Source organism: Corylus avellana, chromosome 2 (genome assembly GCF_965113065.1).
Source record: "Corylus avellana chromosome 2, dhCorAvel1.hap1.2, whole genome shotgun sequence".
In the NCBI taxonomy this organism is placed as follows: Eukaryota; Viridiplantae; Streptophyta; class Magnoliopsida; order Fagales; family Betulaceae; genus Corylus; species Corylus avellana.
In genome coordinates, this window is record NC_142491.1 from 4570249 (window position 1) to 4589926 (window position 19678).

The 19678-nt window shown below is 36.0% G+C and overlaps 4 protein-coding genes and 1 pseudogene across 4 annotated transcripts; 2 read left to right on the forward strand and 3 right to left on the reverse strand.

Moving 5' to 3' along the window:
- The first annotated feature begins 3670 nt into the window (after positions 1 to 3670).
- LOC132190392 (zinc finger protein WIP2) lies at positions 3671 to 6946 on the forward strand. Its single transcript, XM_059605370.2, has 2 exons — positions 3671 to 4582; positions 6222 to 6946. The coding sequence occupies exons 1-2, from the start codon at positions 4058 to 4060 to the stop codon at positions 6660 to 6662; spliced, it is 966 nt and encodes a 321-aa protein (XP_059461353.2). The 5' UTR covers positions 3671 to 4057; the 3' UTR covers positions 6663 to 6946.
- A 1009-nt stretch (positions 6947 to 7955) lies between these two features.
- Positions 7956 to 8513, reverse strand: LOC132168123 (pectinesterase inhibitor pseudogene; annotated as a pseudogene).
- A 5280-nt stretch (positions 8514 to 13793) lies between these two features.
- Positions 13794 to 14333, reverse strand: LOC132173647 (pectinesterase inhibitor-like). The gene has a single exon (XM_059585208.2). The coding sequence runs from the start codon at positions 14331 to 14333 to the stop codon at positions 13794 to 13796; it is 540 nt and encodes a 179-aa protein (XP_059441191.2).
- A 1160-nt stretch (positions 14334 to 15493) lies between these two features.
- Positions 15494 to 17045, forward strand: LOC132167291 (uncharacterized). The gene is made up of 2 exons (XM_059578211.2): positions 15494 to 15758; positions 16444 to 17045. Exons 1-2 carry the CDS (start codon positions 15545 to 15547, stop codon positions 16671 to 16673), a joined length of 444 nt encoding a protein of 147 aa, XP_059434194.1. The 5' UTR covers positions 15494 to 15544; the 3' UTR covers positions 16674 to 17045.
- Positions 17046 to 18564: 1519 nt separating this feature from the next.
- Positions 18565 to 19611, reverse strand: LOC132178063 (thylakoid lumenal protein (Mog1/PsbP/DUF1795-like photosystem II reaction center PsbP family protein)). Its single transcript, XM_059590526.2, has 2 exons — positions 19126 to 19611; positions 18565 to 19042 (listed from the first exon to the last, which is right to left on the reverse strand). Exons 1-2 carry the CDS (start codon positions 19530 to 19532, stop codon positions 18709 to 18711), a joined length of 741 nt encoding a protein of 246 aa, XP_059446509.1. The 5' UTR covers positions 19533 to 19611; the 3' UTR covers positions 18565 to 18708.
- Between the last annotated feature and the right edge of the window lie 67 nt (positions 19612 to 19678).

Below are 19678 nucleotides of genomic sequence, written 5' to 3' on the forward strand. Positions count from 1 at the left end.
ATACAAGAGAGAGAGGTCTCGATGACGCTTATCCATTTGATCAGGGGTAGCTCGAATTGTTCGAAAATTTATCTACTAAAGTAAGCAGATTTCATTGGACATTCCTTTATAAATTGTTTGTATTGTGCAATACGGACAATATGTACAGTTCATTTCATTCAATTTCTTTCATTCTAATCTCACCCAATCACAATGTCAGAGGGATCGACATAATCTCTACTAAAAAACGAAAATAGGGTTTCAGATTAATGATTCATCTTTTTTCACCGACATACAATTAGCAAGTACTAATGCTTTGGCCATTTATATAATACAGATTGGCTGCACATTGACTACATCATTCAAGAACATGGGTTTGATCCAAAAACTGTTATTAAATTGCTAAAGTAATTATTTCATCATTGATCAAAATCTTTATAATAGGGTATGAAGTGTTAAATTTTTATATTAAAAATATGAAAAAGACATATATAAAAAAAAATTCACGAGAATTTAGAAATTTATTAATTAAATAATTGGATTGAGCTACCTTTTTTCAGTACATGGTTGACAATTTTATGGATGAGCCACTTTGCGTCCACAGGTAGGCTACACATTTATGTCATGACTGACTGAAAGGTGACCATTTCTGCGGGCTATGTGACACCCTGTGAGGACCTAGGCATTAGCTTGGGGCCTTCAACCCCTAATATATATATATATATATATATATATATATATATATATTTTAATATGATAGACCCGAAAAAATCAATTATTTTCCTCTTAATTTTTTTTTTTTAAAAAATAATTTTATCCCACACCAAAATTTTTTATTCCACCCCGGGTGATATTAACTTTCTATTTTTCCCTTTTATGTGACACTACCCTTGTTCTAAAGTTTTTTAGTCTTCACAATGGATTGAGAATTTAGGGTTTTTTGTTTTTTATGGGATTCTTACAATTAACCGTCATTTAATTTGGATAGTCCAATAAAGAGGAAGGTGGTAAGACGGAGTGTTAGATTGGTCACAATAGATGAGTTCTGTACTTCTTCTTTGTGGGATAAAATTTCGATAGTCAATCGTAGAAGATCTTTATTCATAACTCATTTACTCTATAAGTTTTTTTTTTTTTTTTTTACCTTAAAAAAAGAAAAAGAAAAAGTCAATGGTTTTGTGTGGGGACTTATAAACAAAAACATTTTGGGAAGCAAATTAACATTGATTTGAGCTTTATGGGGGGTGGTGGTTTCCAATGAAGGAGGCAAAGTGGTTTAGAAATTGTAAAACTTGTCTAGAACATGGAGACTCAAATGGCTCAAGCTCAGTTTTCAAACACACACAACACTCGTGCATTCTTGGAAACATTAAAAGTATAACGTTGGACTCTGGTCAAGAGAGAAGACTCTCCAAATAGATCTTTGAAACATACAAAAAAAAAAAAAAAAAGTATTATCTTAATGCTCTTAATGGGCTTTGCAGAGGCATGATTGTCCTCTAACGACAGATATGGTTTATAAAAAAATACTTCTTTTGCAGGGGATTTTGATTTATTTTCAATGAACTTTCCACTTCATTAAGCAATATTTGGAAATGAAATCCTAGAAGTTGAGATGCATTTAGTTTCTCGGGTATTGAAATCCTTCTGATTTGGGAAAACCAATTCTTGACCTCGATCAGAATATAAGTTTGAACTTTGAAGCTAACTAGCTAGGCTCCAATTTCCCCATGAATTTTGCTTTGATTTACTCACAAGTGGCTTTGAAAATCAGTCACTAGTGCTTTATTCAGCATGCATGGTTGATGGTCAACATAGCTCTCAAGGTCTTCAACCAAAACGAGTAGTCATTATGGTTTTGAGCAAACCAAAATGATGGTTATCACTAGGCAGAATTAATTTATATTAGACAGTTAATTAATGGGTTGGTAGTAAAGATCTAATAAAGTTTCAACTTCCTAGCGTGAATAGAATCTCATTTTATAGTTCATATTAGATTTTATTGTATTTAACGGTATACATAGTGTTACATTATTTAAAATTTTTAAATGTTATGGCAATGCAGACAACATATACACCATTAAATGCTATGAAATCTAATCTAAACGATAAACTGTTTGCCCAGGGTTCTAGACTTCAATGAACAAAACACGACGAGTTTGGATAGCTCAGAGATACAAAACACAATGAGTTTGGCTTGCCTTTGGTGAAAAAATCATATTGATGCTCTTATGATAAAATAAACGGTTAAGATTGTCTTAAGTGAAAAAACAAACAGCTGAGATTTCAAAATTAATTAGCATTTCTCTTTTTTTTACAGCTCTAGTGATTTTTTCACTGGAAGCAAGTCAAACTCAAACACAAATTTGAACATTTATCTGCTGTATCAAACTTTCAAGGGCATCGTTCAAGACTAAACCGAAGTATAACTCTTATTGAATATGCAATTAGTTGTGCTTGTTTCTATTGTCTCAGAAGGCGCAGAATAATTCAAATTGTCCCTTGCCTTGTCCCTTTTTCTTTGTTACCACCACACTAAAGAGGGCCCTTTTCTCTCTGTCTCTATGCCATCACTTGGAAGAGGCGTGAGATTCCTTGTTATATATTTGGGTGTTTAAATTTCAGACAGGAGGCCTGTCTGCTCCGGTTAGGTAGACTCGACACCTTAGGCTGTCTTTGGCAGATGGATCCCGCAACCTCATCTTTTATAATGTCTGAATTTCTGTGAAATTCGAGCAATCTAATAATATGGATCTTTATCCCCTAGAAGTATCTAGTTGCTGCCATAAGGAACCAAAAGAGAGGTTGATAATATTGTTGCAGAAGCTGTTAAGTGTTTCTTACTACTTCCTTGAGTTTTACCTCATTAGTATTAATCTGCATCTCAATGAATAAAACAGCAGCATTGCTCCTGTCCATCACTGTCCTTGCCGACATCATCTTGGATGAATAAAACAACTGCATAATTCGACTTCTTTCGAGCCACTACCTCAACATTTTCACATCACTTTCACATTCACAACATCTTATTCTTATTTTGCTAAATATGAGTTCCACGTGTTGAAATCGCGTTAATTCTTGGAACTTCTATAGGTACTTTGGAGAGCAAAAAGATTCTCTAGCCATTTCAAGTAAAATAAAAAGAATTTATTTTACTGTCTAGATTAAATTTTACATTATCTAACGTTGTCTATGTTATCTATGTTGTCATACACTATGTACGCCGTTAGATGTTATAAAATCTAATATGAATGTGGGTAACCATACGAATGACTTACTCCACATGAGTTAATAGCAAACATACAAGATGTTGCTTGGTTGATTAACTATAGATAAGGATTAAGGGAAAAAGTAATAAATCAGTCCATTTAATTTGCAACTTTATAGAATCAATTTCTATTGTTTGGATTCTATAGAAAAAATCATTGTGTTTGCTTTTGTATAAAAATGATTTTCTCATTAGCATTTCTAATGTAAGTTAACGCCACATGATCATTTACTCTGTATAAAAGTTCACATCCTAATTACTGCTTTGATGAATACGTTTGACTGTTGCAGCTCAAAAGAGGGCTTCCTTGCATGTAATAAGAAACACTAAACACTCTCACCAAAGCAAATGCCGGGCGGTGCCTGAAAATTAAATAAAAGAGAGAGAGAGAGAGAGAGAGAGAAGTGAGAGTAGTTGTGAAACTACAGAATGTTCCCCCGGTTTCTCTCTCTCTCTCTCTTGGGAGACAACCTGCAAGTCTAATCTCTGACTTCAGCTTTGGCCTTTTCCTTTCTCCTTTTATCATCTTCTCACCCTGTTATTTGTCTTCTTGGTCTGCAGGGGGGGGTAATTTCTTGACTTTCTGCACTCACTTTGAGCTTTTCTCTTTTACTATGAATTTTTTACCTTAGTTTCTGCACTAGGCCTCATCACACCCTCTCTCTCTCTCTCTCTCTCTCTCTCTCTCTCTCTCTCTCTCTCTCTCTCTCTCTCTCTATATATATATATATATATATATATATATATCAATCTTGTTGCTAAGCTCCAAACCATTCACCACTTTGTTCTTCCCATCCAATATCTTTCACCATGGCAGACCCCTACTCCAATTTCTTTACAGGATGGTTCAACTTCATGCCTCTTTTGAATTCTTATCCTCCTCATCACTCCTTCTCAAACAACATCAGTAACAACAAATCTTTCATTGAATGCCAACCTTCTTCACCTCCTCTCAAAGAAGCTCTTCCTCTAATAAATAACTTGAGCCCAACAAGACAAGAAGAACATGATCAGAACTCCTCAAGTAGTGCAGTGGAAGAGGAAGAGGATAAAACCTGCTGGAACAAAGATAATGGTGATGAAACTGTTACTGTAGCCCTACACATAGGCCTCCCTAGCCCTAGTACAGATCTGCAGGGCTGTAGGATGATCTCTCCTCCGGCAGATGATCTACTGACAAATAAGGAAGGAATTAGTGTGGTTTCAGGGTACCCTTTGGAAAGATTCAACAAGGGTCAGTATTGGATTCCAAGCCCTTCTCAGATTCTAATAGGTCCTACTCAATTCTCATGTCCCGTTTGCTCCAAAAGCTTTAACAGATACAATAATCTCCAGGTATGCCCTAGCTAGTTCCTCTTTCTTCTTTTCTCTTCATTTCCTGCTCTTCTTCTTTGAGCTAAATTAAAATTTTCCCTATATTCGAAACTTATCTTTCTTTGTTGAATATATATAAATATATCTAAGGTTAAATCACCGTTTATCCAAAAAACTTAAGTTTATAAAAATGAATGAAATTAATCATTTAATTATGAATCAGCTCAACATCTTTCTTACTAGGTGAAGAAGGCCCAATATGTAGAAATGAGAGGTGAATGATGGATACAAAATTCGAACTCGAAACCTTTGTTATGATCTAACGTTAAATCACTACTTATTCCGAAAACTTAAAATTAATAGGAAGCGATGAATTTAATAATTTAATTTATATTATAACATCTCTCCATTATCCAAGTAAAATATATTGGCTGCATGGCTTTTGGTTGAACATGGCAATCTGACTTAACTGAGACTCAGCTGATCAGTACTTTTCCTTGTTTTATTTGAGGGCATTCATGAAAATGTTCCTTGTGCTTTTGTTACTTTGAACATTGTGCTGTACTGCTGCAACCAGTTGCAAGCGTACGTGTTAAGATAATTCTGATAAGATCTGCAGTGCCTCAGAAGTTCTGGTGATCTTCATCAAGCTCCTGAGCTCATAATCTGAGCCCTCCAGTGTGTCAATGTACTAACTTAAAGAATTTTGTTTTTCTAAGACATCTCTCGTGTCTATTAAAGGCATATATAGATGGGATTCAGATGTTCTTACACTAGGATAGATAGGAGGGATTTAATGTAGTTGACAAAATTGACAAGACATGTCTAAAAATTTGCAGCTGGAAATTCCAGTGAATCATAACGTTTCATTCAAACACAAGAATAGTAAATGTCTGCATCCAAGTCTCAGAACATGTTAATGTGCCCACTGGGAAGAAAAATAGTTATTATCAGAAAAAAAACAAAAAGGTTCTTTGTACTAGAAATTGAGAGATGAGAGATGTCTTTGTTACTTACACTATTCCGTGGTCCTTTACAGGCTGGAACTGGAAGTATGTTCAGATTGGCATTGGTAAATGGAAGTTTGTAACTGGTATATATCTTTCTACGGAAAGAAAATAAATATTATTAAACATCCTTGGACTAAGAAAAATGGATTTACATTTGAAAATATATATATGATTCAAATTTTTATACAACCCAAAGACAAAACAATTAATCCCATCAACTTGGGAACAGCATGAGTACTAAATTCATATTGTATGTATGAATTTAAAAATAAAGCTTTTACCTGCGCATAATTTTTTGGTGGCCACAATAAACGCCGAGATAAATGGTTTTTGCAGGCACTTTTCTTGGCCGCCGCCTATAAATCATGTAAACTAACGTCGTTAAATTAGTGTGTCGGAAATGTGAAACATTTATTGGCGTTTTGCGAGTAATGCCGATTAATTTATTGGTGTTTTGCATAGGTGTAGGATCTCAATTTTGCAAAACCATACAATTATCCTAATTAGAGTGTAAGGGAGTTTGGATATTAATCCAAGTCTATGGTATTTTTTTTTTCTTTTAATATTGCTCGTCTCTTTTTTCTATATGCATGATCTCTCTCTCTCTCTCTCTCTCTCTCTCTAAGTATGCTTTTTGGCTGGCTCTGCAGATGCATATGTGGGGTCATGGATCTCAGTACAGAAAAGGACCACACTCTCTAAAGGGAACTCAACCAACAGCCATGCTAAAACTCCCATGCTATTGCTGTGCACAAGGATGCAAGCACAACATAGAGCACCCAAGAGCAAGGCCTCTCAAAGATTTTAGAACCCTCCAAACACATTACAAGAGAAAGCATGGGACAAAGCCCTTCATGTGTAGGAAATGTGGGAAGCCATTTGCAGTTAAAGGTGATTGGAGAACCCATGAGAAGAACTGTGGGAAGATTTGGTATTGCATTTGTGGGTCTGATTTCAAGCACAAGAGGTCTTTGAAAGACCACATTAAGGCTTTTGGCATCGGCCATGGAGCTTTTGGTATTGATTGCTTTCGGGAAGAGGATGAACCTGCATCCGACATTGAAGTTGATGAAAATCCTCAAATGTCATGAGATGAATGAAAATTGAGTTCTCTCTAGGTGAATTCTCTCATCACTTGATCTGATAATGACCTTCACTTTGTTATGTCTAGCTCAATATATATGATAAATTAAAGTTGCTTTATGCCTTGTTTCATTTCTAGCCACCTTCTGCTCCCAATATTGTTTCCTTAATTAAGAGTGTAAATTCACCCATTTAATTTTCAAAGGAATAGGAAAAAAGTGCAACTTTTGTGTCAGCAACGATTGCCAGAAAATATACTACAAGTAATGGTATACGTCACACATTTATCCTACTTTTATCTTACTACACTTGTACAAAGAGTTGGTGATACTAAAGATTATATTTTTATCCCACAATTATCTCGTAATGCGAATGTGGCAATCCCAATCAACTATTGGATTTGTTTTTTTTTCTTTTTTTTAACAATAACATATATAAGGATTAGTTGAAACTGTCATATCAACATTACAGGATAGCAATGTAGTTTTTAAAATTACTCTTTTTTTATTTAATAAGGTTTGATCCAAAGGCTACTACACTTTACCATGTTAAATCAATCTTATTAAAGTCAAACAATGGCATATTTTTTCTGCTTCCCAAAGTTATTGTGACGACAAAATCATGCAAAAGAAGGACGCAATATATATAAAACAAATAGGACAAAGTTTTCCTTCAAACTGAGTTGGAGGAACTTCCTCCAACTCAGTCTATAAAAATGACATGTGTCATTTGAACATGTGAGATGCACATGTTTTTTTAATAGTGAAAACATAGTCTGAATAAATAATTTTAAAAACTCATATGCATCTCACATGTTATTAAAAAAAGAGATACATGTCATTTTTATAGACAGAGATGAAGGAAGTTCCTCCAACACAGTTTGGAGGAAAATTCTATCCAAAGAGAAAAATGGACCTCAAATTTCCAATTGCTTGGTCAAAAGGTGTACAAGAATATATATTAGTTCATCGTATATAGATGTTGATGTGATTTGATATTATTTGATATTGTCCAAGTCGTGTTAGAGTCCGATTAGGAGTATAAATTTTATAGTACAATAAATAGTTAGATTCTTTATTTATTAGAGTCATTTAATTCAAGACCTAATTGGTCTATTATGTAATCAATAGTATTTAATTTGTTTATCTATTTAATTGAGAACTATCAATAACAAAGTATAAGTTTATTATTATTTGAAAATACAATTTGCTGTGTTTTGGAGGTCAAAGCTCCCTCGAAGTAGCCATCGGAGATCACGGCTCTCTCAAATTAGCCAATTTATCATTTTCTATATTTTGTTATTAGTTGGTTTGCATCAGACTTCCAGAGATAAGCAACGTTATTTTACAAAGCTGGAAGAGTTTCTTAGTTTCTTCTGGGAGAGAAAACGCCTGATCATCAGTTGTTATTGCATCTTGGCATTCGGTAGCATCAGTCATGCAAGCCGATGCAGCCTGGTTCAAGGCAATGTAGTCTTTGGAGCTCCACTTCTCCCTCGCAAACTCAATGTCATCAATGGCTTCTTCATAGGAGTCTAAGCACTCTGTGTACTGCTGTTTGAGCGCAGGGTCCTTTGTCTGGTGTAGCTGAGTCTGAATCAATGGATAAGCCCCTGCAGCAGTGGCATTGGCCAAGTCTATTGAGACTTGGGCAAGGCCTTGAAGGTCGGCTGTGGCTGTTCGAGGATCAGATTTCAAAGCCTGCATGCAGAAGGCAGGGTCCTCTGTCTTGGAGCATATGAAATTGAGCATGCTCTCAGATATCTTCACAACTGGCCTGGCATTTGTGGGGCAAATGCAGAGCAATATTATTGCTAGTAAATGAGAAATGATCAAGGAAGAAGATGCCGTCTCTTTCATGTTGGGTGTGTGGTAGGATGCAATAAGATCACAAATATATAATGATTCAAGAAAGAAAAGGACATTTATTGTGACAGATTTGCAGATTCATCATTTATTTATATATTAATTACACATTAGTTGCTTATAGATTAACCCAATCCAGATGGACCACAAACTCCTCAAAGCAGGTGAAGGTGGAAGTCATTTGCGAATGCAGCTCGAGAAAACCCTTGTCGCGGCGCAATCTGATGAATACTACCATCAGGAGTACGAATACCCCTATCAAATATATAAACAAACTTCCTAAGAAACTATGGAGATTTAGATGAAAAGTAACAGTGGAAAAAAGGTTTCCAAAAGAAAAGAAAAAAAAGGTCCACTTCACTTACGAAGAGTCTAACGCCTAATCGGATCGGGTTAAAAATTAAGCAACAAAGCCACAGAAAAATAAGAAAGTTATACAAAATAACATGAAAAAAAAAAAAAAAAACTCAAAACACTGCAGCTGCGACGGAGGGAAGTTTCGGCAGAAACTACACGGCGCGTGAGACACACGCGTCAGTGCGTTAGATCCACACGCAGGAGCATGTGGTCCACGCTCCGGTGCGTGGCGGTCGAAAGGGGCCGCAGAGAGCATCGTCGGAAAGCTGGAACTTCGGTGAAGATGGAGGAGAGGCACGTTTCTGGCTGAGGCTAATAGAGAGAAGTAGATCTAACTTTGGAAAAGCCAATCTTCAAGCCTACACAGATCCGACTAGTGAAGCAATGAAGGAGGCGATCTATGGTTGGGGGGAAGCAGGAGAAGACGATTTGAAAAACTCTAAACAGATAAATATCACAATTTTATGCGGAATTAACGGATATTTATCAAAGCAAACAATTACCAAAGTATGAACAATCACACACAAAGATTTTGGTGACGAAGAGGAAACCTTTTAGAAAACGTTTGAAAAGTAAAACCTCTCCGGGGCAGCCAAACTCAGGAAATCACTATAAAAAGATTATTCAGAGATTACAGACACTAGGAACATTTACAACCCTTTGCAAGACCTTGACTCTGTAAGATCGACAAGCCTCCAACTTGTCTCCTCGCTCACAATCTTCCTCAACGTGATTCTCCTTTATCGGACCCTTCCGATAGACTTCAATTAAGCACACAATCAATACTAACAAAAATCCTCTAAGAGGAATCAATTTGGCTCACAACAAAATAATCACTCAAGCACAGCCTCACACAAACTCTCTGAGGGTGAAAATTTGTGCTTCTCTCTTCTATAATGATGTATATATACCCCCGACAAAACCCTAGACCTAACCCACTTAAAATCACGTTTTTGGGCCTAAAACTTACGGGGTGTCCGGACATGTTAATGGGCTGTCCGGACACAGCTTTGCGGAGCAAAATTTGAATTTCTGGAAATGAGGTCCGGACCCGGGGAAGACATGTCCGGACATGGGTGAAACAGCATTCTGAAAATGCTGTCCAATCTTGATCAATAGCTCCGATCAATGGGTCTTTGTGGTCCAATTGAGCTGAAATTTTGCAAGGACGTTCATAACACATAAATCTACATTATGAACGGTGGAGATTGGATTCTGAGGATTCTATATCAGTGTTTGAGTCCGTGAACAGTAACCTCTGCATTTTGAAACTGAATTAAGCCAACACAAGAACTAACACGATCAATTGTGACTACTGTTTCTTGAGAGTCATGGATAAATTGTCAAAGACGATGAATAGATCTAGAGAAAACTCTAGAGAGAAGTGAGTTCTCTCACAAAGAAAAGAAGCTCAAAAAGGGGGGGAAACTATGAAAAGGGGATCGAAGGAGGGAAACCAGAAGGTTTGCCCTCCTCCTCAAGCTGCGGTGGTTGTGCTAGAGACAAGAGAGAAGAGAGCTTTTATTTGGAAAGGGTGTTTTTTTTTTTTTTTTCACCCATCTATTCCCTAAACTATTAATTGCGACAATTTACCCCAAAATTACTAAAACAATGACATGTACCCCCAATATTAACAAAATTATAAAATTACTCCTACTAAAATAAAAAAAAAAATAAAAAAACTAAAATTTATAAAAAATAAAAAAGAATAAAAAAACTAAAAATATATATAAAAAGCAAAACATGGGTGCTGGACCACCCCTGTATGGTGGCTGGACCACCCCTAGGTAACTGGGGATGGTTCAACCACCCACTAGGGGGTGGATCGGCCACCCCCAAGATGTTTTAGGGGGTGGCCGAGCCACCTCGGCCAATATGTTTATGTGAGCCACCCCCAAGCTGTTTTCGGGGGTGGCCGACCACCCCCAAGATGTTCCTAACACTTTTCAGAGGTGGCCGAGCCATCCCTAAGGGTGGATTGGCCACCCCATGCACTTGGGGCGGCTCTACTGCCCCCTGCCACCTCTAGGTGGTTCAAAAGAACCACCCTGTTTTTTTTTTTCAACTTTTTTTCTTTTTTAATTTTTAATTTTAAATATATTTAATTTTTTTAAAAAAAATTAGCGATATTTTTGTCTTATTGAAAATTTTATAGGGCTAATTTCGTCATTTTGCTAGCATTATGAGGCACATTGTCATTGTTTGAAAAGTAAATTTTCGCAATGGATAGTTGAAGGGTAAATTGTCATTGAAGTGGTAGTTTGAAGGGGTTAAGTGTACTTTACCCAAAGTATTATCTTAATAGACTTTGCATAGGCATGAGATTGTCCTCTAACAACAGATATGGTTTATAAAAAAATACTTCTTTTGCAGGGGATTATGATTTATTTTCAATGAACTTTCCACTTCATTATGCACTTGGAAATGAAATCCAAGAAGTTGAGATGCATTTAGTTTCTCGGGTATTGAAATCCTGCTGATTTGGGAAAACCAATTCTTGACCTCGATCAGAATATAAGTTTGAACTTTGAAGCTAACTAGCTAGGCTCCAATTTCCCCATGAATTTTGCTTTGATTTACTCACAAGTGGCTTTGAAAATCAGTCACTAGGGCTTTATTCAGCATGGTTGATGGTCAACATAGCTCTCAAGGTCTTCAACCAAAACGAGTAGTCATTATGGTTTGAGCAAACCAAAATGATGGTTATCACTAGGCAGAACTTTATATTAATTAGACACTTAATGGCTTGGTAGTAGAGATTTAATAAAGTTTCAACTTCATCAAAGAATCTTATTTTATGGTTTATATTAGATTTTCCTGTATTTAACGGTGTACTGTTACACTATTTAAAATTTTTTAAATGTCATGGCAACACAGACAATATATACACCATTAGATATTGTGAAATCTAATATGAATGATAAATTGTTTGCCTTGGATTAAGATCATACCGATATTCTTATGAAAAAATAAACGATTAAGAGTGTCTTCAGTTAAAAAACTAACTGCTAAGATTTTAAAATTAGCATTTCTCTTTTTTTATAGCTCCAGTGATTTTTTCACAAGAAGCAAGTCAAACTCAAAAACAAATTGGATCATTTATCTGCATGTAACAAGCCGATAACATGGATATGAATCCACATTCTAAGATTGCTATAAATCCTAATAAAAATTAAATAAGGATAATGTAAGGGGGTATATTAGGTGGGTTGCGTTTTATATGTTTTCATCTTGCTCTTTGATTGAGTTCTTGAGTTATTGGGCTAGGAATTGGGTTGTATATAACCCAGGCCCACATTCTGTTTCAGATAAAAAAGAAGTAGACAGAAAATCATCTGGGCCTCTCGAATTGTCCAGTCCTTTTATAATCAACCTCTTACGTTTCATCTCTTCCATTCCTCCATTATCCATCTACCTAGCTACCAAATCACTCGTACAGTCCATATCTCTATCATCCACCCACCAAATAAATACATTACAGAAAAGAAATTCCTAATTATTACAAATAATGATAAAATACCCTTAAAACAACTGGTAAGACTTAACAAAATTCATGAAGAGTGGGTGGGTCTTTTGTCCTACGTCATGGAAAAACAAAACAAAAAACAAACAGACAAGAATGTAACACTAACCCGATAGCTTCGTGACCAAGAATTAATCCTACAAAAAATCAAGATTTTATAAAAAGTAGCATATAGTTTTGAGTTTCAGAAGCTTTTGGTCTTGATTATATTGCTTCCGGGAAGAGGATCATGAGCCTGCATCCGACATTGAAGTTGATGGTGATTCCTCAATGTCATGAGATGAATGAAATTGATATGAGTTCTCTCTAGGTGAATTCTCTCATCACTTGATCTGATAATGAGCTCCACTTCGTTATGTCTAGCTCAATGTATATGATAAATTAAAGTTGCTTTTATGCCTTGTTTCATTTCTAGCCACCTTCTTCCCAATACTGTTGCCCTAAGAGTGTAAATTCACTCATTTTTCGAAGGAATAGGAAAGAAGTGCAACTTTTGTGTTAGCAACTGCCAGAATATATACTACAGTCTACAAGTAATGGTATACGTCACGTCTTTATCCTACTTTTATCTTACTATGCTTGTATTAAGAGTTAGTAAAGCTAAAGATTATATTTTTATCTTATAAATATCTCGTAACATGAACACGATAATCCCAATCAACTATTGGATTTAATTTTTTTAACAATAACATATATAAGGATTGGTTGAAACTACTATGTTAACATTGTGGGATAGCACTATAGTTTTTAACATCACTCATTTTTTATTTAATAAGGTCTGATCCAAAGGTTACTTCATCATGTTAAGAACATGTTTGAGATTGCGTTTGAGAAATAGAATTTTTAAGTAAAAAAATGCTTTGCTTTTACCAAAAGTGTGTTTTACCAATTTTTAGACTTTTTGGACCCTTAAAGCGTTATCAATTTCTTTTACCAAACGTGTATTTTTTTTCTTCAAACGGACATTTTTAATGTTAAATGCACTTTTAAATCTCTCAAACGCACCTCCAAACATACGCTAAATCAATCTTATTCAAGTCGAACAATATTGGCATATTTCTTCCACTTCCCAAAGTTATTCCAGCACTCGGAATACTCCTAAGAGCTATATTGTGCTTATGCATTTCATTTGTCTATAATAAAAAGGTCTTTATTTATAGAGCAATGTATAAATACAAGTATAGTAATCAAATTTCTTTGATTTGATTACAATCAACCCATAAATAAAGAATATTTGATATCAGCATAATTAGAAATATATGAAAAATATTATATATTTTTCATATATTCTAACATTTATTGTGACGACAAAATCATGCAAAAGAAGGACACCCTATATCTAATAAAAAAATTAAAAATTAAAAAAAAAAAAAAAAAAAGACCTCAAATTTCCCTTAGTTGATCGCAGATAGACGTACAGAGATAAGAAAAGTTATCTTACAAAGCTGGAAGAGTTTCTTAGTTTCTTGTGGGAGAGAAAACGCCTCAGTTTTTGTAGTTGCATCTTGGCATTTGGTAGCATCAGTCATGCAAGCCGATGCAGCCTGGTTCGCGGCAATGTAGTCTTTGGAGCTCAACTTCTCCCTCGCATATTCAATGTTATCAATGGCTTCTTTATAGGAGTCTAAGCACACTGTGTACTGCTGTTTGAGCGCAGGATCCTTTGTCTGGTTTAGCTGCGTCTGAATCAATGGATAAGTCCCTGCAGCAGTGGCATTGGCCAAGTCTACTGCGACTTGGGAAAGGCCTTGAAGGTCGGTTGTGGCTGTTCGAGGATCAGATTTCAAAGCCTGCTTGCAGAAGGCAGGGTCCTCTGTTTTGGAGCATATGAAATTGAGCATGCTCTCAGATATCTTCAAAGGCCTTGCATTTGTGGGGCAAATGCAAAGCAATATTGCTAGTAAAAGACAAATGAACAAGGAAGAAGGTGCCATTTCTTTCAACTTGGGTGTGGGGGTTGATCTCTTCGGAGTGTGTGGTATATGATGCAATTAGATCACATATATATAATGATTCAAGAAAGAATAAGACATTTATTGTGATAGATTTGTAGATTCATCGTTTATTTATATATTAATTACACATTAGTTGCTTACCTTGACAAGAAATTAATCAAATCATAATAATCTCATAAGATTATTTTATAATTAAGTGGCTATTTGATTTTGATCCAAACCACAAGTATAAAATAAGTAGCATTACTCTTATAACAATGCAGGTTATTCAATGCATTAAAGTATATATATATATATATATATATATATATATAAGAGCATGTTGCGTGGGAAATAAAGAAAGAGCGTAAATTTATGATAAGATTTTAGTTTTTTTTTTTTGTCTCCTTAAAAAGACTTTCCCTCGGGATCAAGAAATTAAAGCCAATCAAGCACTAAGAAGAAGAAGAAGAGTCCGTTTGGATTTGAAGTTTTAAAATTTGTGAATTTTAAAATTGCAGTGAAATATTTAGTAAAATTATATTTTGACATTTAAAATCACAGTTTAACTATTGTTAAATTTTTTAAAAAATATTAATGGTAAATTGACACGGCCACTTCATCATATAATGATGTGGCATATGGAATTTCTTTAAAACATGTAATTCTCACATGTTCTTAGGGATCTTTTTTGGATGAAAATCCTCAAACAAATTTCCTCCAACCTTTTTGCTACCGGCATAAGTGAATAAGAGAAGATCAAGTCTTCTAAGGTGGCAATATCATTGCCTACAGGTGGAGTCATGAGATCTAGAACGCAAATACTCAACCATAAATCAAAAAATTCAAGTGGGAAGCTTTTAAGGGTTTAAATCAAAAAATGTAAAAGTAATACTAGAAATCAGATTTTTATCTCACAATTACCTGTCAGTGTTAATGTGTGCGTTTTTATCCCACTTTATTGAGACGTGAAACAATTAATTGGCCTTTGAATTATTTATTTTTAACAATGTTAATCCAATAGCTACTTAACATGTTACATATGAAATAAAAATAAAAATAAAAATGTGATATAAATCGTTTTCTCTCTCTTACGGCCTTCCAAGCCCAAAACTCATCATGGGCTACTTGGCTATCTCCACTTCGACAATATCTCACACTCACTGACAGCCCCACCTATCCTCCTTCCTCACAATTGGAACATTGATGACATGTCTTCAGCTTTTTACCATCTTTCTCAGAGCCTCCTCAGCAATTGCAAGCCATCAAATCATGGGATAAAGATCAAGTCTTGCTTGAACACCAACCAGAGCAGACCAAGCACAGCCCAAATTCAGACAAAGAAGCGATGCCTGAGGTGCAAGACCCTTTATTTAGACAAAGACAATTCCCCAACCGCTTGCTCCTTCCATGGCCACACCACCGGTATGTAACTGATAATCTCTTTTCTCATCCACATGTTTATGTATGTATGTGTATCTTCGTTTATAGATGACATTATTTTCCAAGATTTGTTTTTTATGAACAAAGTCGAGGCTTTAAAATAGAGCTAATCAAACGTGAACCCATTTCACCAAGTAAGAAAAATGTCACACCCAGTTGGAATTTGGTTACTAGGAGAACGTAAAAGGCTTCAAGATACATGTTGGAGCTGGAGAGGCAAACAATATGATATATTTAAGAGGGTAAAGAAAAGTTTGAACTTCAGATAGAACGACTTCTTTGAAGTTCTTTTGGAAAAATGTCTATAGAGAACATCCTGTATCACAAAGCCATCACCATTTGTAAATATGTTACCTTTTTATGTTGTTTTCACGTATCTTACCATTTGTAAGAGTTTTGGGGGTGTATTTTATTTAGTTTTTGGTTTGAAAGTTGTTTATTTATTTTTATGAGTGTTTTGTGTTTTGAATTGTTTGTTATCTTGAGAAGAGAAAACAGAAGACAGCAAACAAAACTTTGACAAACATGGTATATGCTTGACGTTCGTCTATCTATATATTTTTCATTCTTTAATGCAGTTGGGTTTCTATAGATGCAATATGTGGAGCATAGTCTTCCAAAATTATTTTTGTTCTTGATGTTGGTCATATGCTTTTAATGTTTGTAGGAGAGAAGGGGCTGTTTGCACTGGCTCCACCTCACCAAGGAATTGATGGAGAGTGGAGTGACGGATCTGGAGTAATTGTTTACAAATGGAATGAAAAGAATAATAGACCAAGCACTGGAAGTGCCAATTGGAAGAAAAGATGGAGCTGTTGTGCTGAGTATGATGAAAATGCCCCACCTTGTCGACAAGGGTGGCATGTTTCCTATGATGATGGGTTCACTTTGTACTAGTAATTTCATGATATATTTATGCATCTGATCCAGATATCGATCTGCTTTAGATTTTTTAGATTTTTTAGGTTCTTTAGAGAAGAAAAATGGAGGGTCTTATCATTTGTTGTATAGGCGATAAGCTGATTTTTTTTTTTTTTTATGATGATGGGTTCACCTTTTGCCACATTTGGCTTAAATGTATTACAAGATTAGCACAAGAAGTGGTGCTGACTGCTTATTAATACCATGATATATGTTATGCATCTGGTCCAGATAGAAATCAGCTTTTGATGCTTTGGAAAAGAGAAATGGCAAGTCTTATAATTTGTGGTATAGGTTATAAGCTGAATTTTTGGCCTTCATTTTGTAATGTTTTCTGGTTAGAATTTACATGATGTTTCTTGCACTGATGAATTCATTTGGCCTTAATTTGGATGTCTGAGGTAACCAAGCGATCTGTGAGAGCCCCTTGTAAGTTTGCCAAATTAGAATGACATTTAAGAGTACTTAAAAGCATTGTGCTCCCTTTGCTTCTGTGATTGATCTAGCAGTTCTTCAGTTCAATAATTCAAGCAAATTTTTAAGTAGAATAATTTTGGTTGATGGTGGAAGAATTAGCATTTCACATTTTGCCAATAGTTCAGATTGCTGTATTCACCTGAGGCTGAGATGAAAGCTCACTCCATAAGCCAGTTCAATACATCAACAAATTGTGCTCTTGTGCTCCCTAGGTTATATACCACTGTTACACTGAAATGAAAGAATTAAGGTTTCACTTGGCAATCAAACATGGCGCCGAGGAGAAGATGCAATAGCCTTTATTCAGCCTAATTTGGCCTTATGATTCAAACAATTTTAAAAGCCCCTCTATTCAATACTGCATTTGTAAGATTTTATTGCTACCCTACTGCAACCAAGCAATCCCCATATTTGTGCAAAATAAAACATAAAGTTGCTAAGCAAGCATGTTTGCCTGCATTTCTTCTCCTATGTTTATCCGAGCAAAAGGTTCGCATACTATCCCAGATTTAGAAGGAGCCATAACATCCAATATGTTGAAGGACAAAAGAAGAGCAGACAACTTGAAATTAATGTATATCATAATCGACATGTTATGATCTTGAGTCCCACATGACTTAAAGTGGAATTTCTATTTGAGATTTGTATCATTTGGTATTAGAATTTGGTTTCATATCACAAGTTCGAGTCACGAAATGAGTGACGTATGGGATAGACTGTGCTGCCATGAATGTCAAATATTACGATTCTAAATGTCTCACATAGCTTAAGTGCAATTTCAACTATATGTATATAAACTCTTAGGCACCATCCTTTAACAAACCAATTTTCAAAGTGAATTCTAGACATTAGGCCTCAAGATGGTGAACCTTAACTCACACAGCAAGATTTCTTCTTTCAGGTTTCTAGTCAAACAGTTTTATCACTTCCATACTTCCAATGGATCCGACCATTTTCTAATCAAAAGTTGGATTTTACAGGAAGAACATTAAGGGAAATAGTGGTTACTTCCTGCATATATGCTTATAGATTGATATTTTCTTTCAATCACCCAAAATCACTATTTAATTCAATGTGACCAAACTACAAAGGATCCATCTTCAATTATTCAGCTCAATTCAAACTATTTTCTGACACCCTGAACTCAAACTATTCTGGACCTTTTCCTGTCTTAATAGCAGACCCTTCTTCAGTTGAATTAACAGAGAAGTTCAAAGGGAAACTCACCGTGAACTAACATAAACCAAAACTGCAAGCTAATTGAAAGTTTAGCACAAAATCTTCTTCACAAATAGAATTAGTTTCTTAAAGTTGTTGGGACAACCACACAGATATATAGGATTAGTGTGTGATGATTGACTTAATAAGGACTAATTTCAGATTGCAGAGATAAAACATCAACTCTTCATGACATTAAATTGAACTTAGAAAACTTTAGAAGAACAAGGATTAACATCAACAAAATCTATAATTGTAGTATTAAAACCTGCCTCTCTTTGCTCTATCAACAATCCCCCCACAAACAAAGTACACATTAAAACGACCCAACAGTCTTAAAAGACTCATGAACATGCCTCAACATGTCCCGGTCCTTGTTCCACTCCGGCGTAGGCGCGTTGACAAAATGCGCATAGAGCTTATTATTAGCACAAGTGACGGAGATCAAACTATGTGCAGCAACCCCATCAACCTCGTACACATAATAAACCTGTCCACTCTCGTCCTTCCTCTCCTCGGATGTCACCCTGTCGGCGCTCGCTATCAGATCCTGCAAATCCACGTCCGACAGTGCCAAGTTGTTCAACACCGCATCCTTAGGCGCCAGCTGACGAAACCCAGCAAGGAAAGTGAGGTACTCTCGCTCTGACCTGTTACAATGTTGATAAACAACTAAATTCAGTTCCGTTATATGACTGTCATATAATTGAAACGATGTTACGTGAAAAACGACCTTTTCTTTGGGTTGTAGAATTCGCTGTCGGTGCCATTCGTTCCCTTCTCAACCTTTGAGACCAACCGCTCTTTCCAACCGTCCGGTATGTCGTAGATGTACTCGGCAGAGGCTTTCTTGTCGGAGTTGCCGCCGTAGCCGCCGTAGTTGGCTGCGCTAGCGGCAGTGCCGTAGTAGAGGCGATAGGCTGTGGGTGGAGAGTCAGCTAGGGAAGGAGGAGGAGTGGTGAGGAGTGTGGTGGCAAGGGCTGTGGCAGTTAGAGTGGTAGTTAATAAGGCAGTTAGGGGAGGTTTGGTGGGTGGGATAGGTAGGTGGGGTTTGCTCAAGGGTGGAGTTTGTGGTGGTTTTGTGGTGGTGGTGGAGGAGGAGGAGGGGAGGAGGGCTGAGGGTGAGAATATGGTGGCCATGGAGATGGAAAAGTAGGTGTGGTTGTGTTTTTTTCTGTTATCTCTACCGAGGCTTGGAAGATTTTCCTTATCCAATACTGTGGAAGAGAGTTTGTGTTAGGATCCAAACGATTGTGATTACTTGGCAATCATGTGGGGCCATAGAG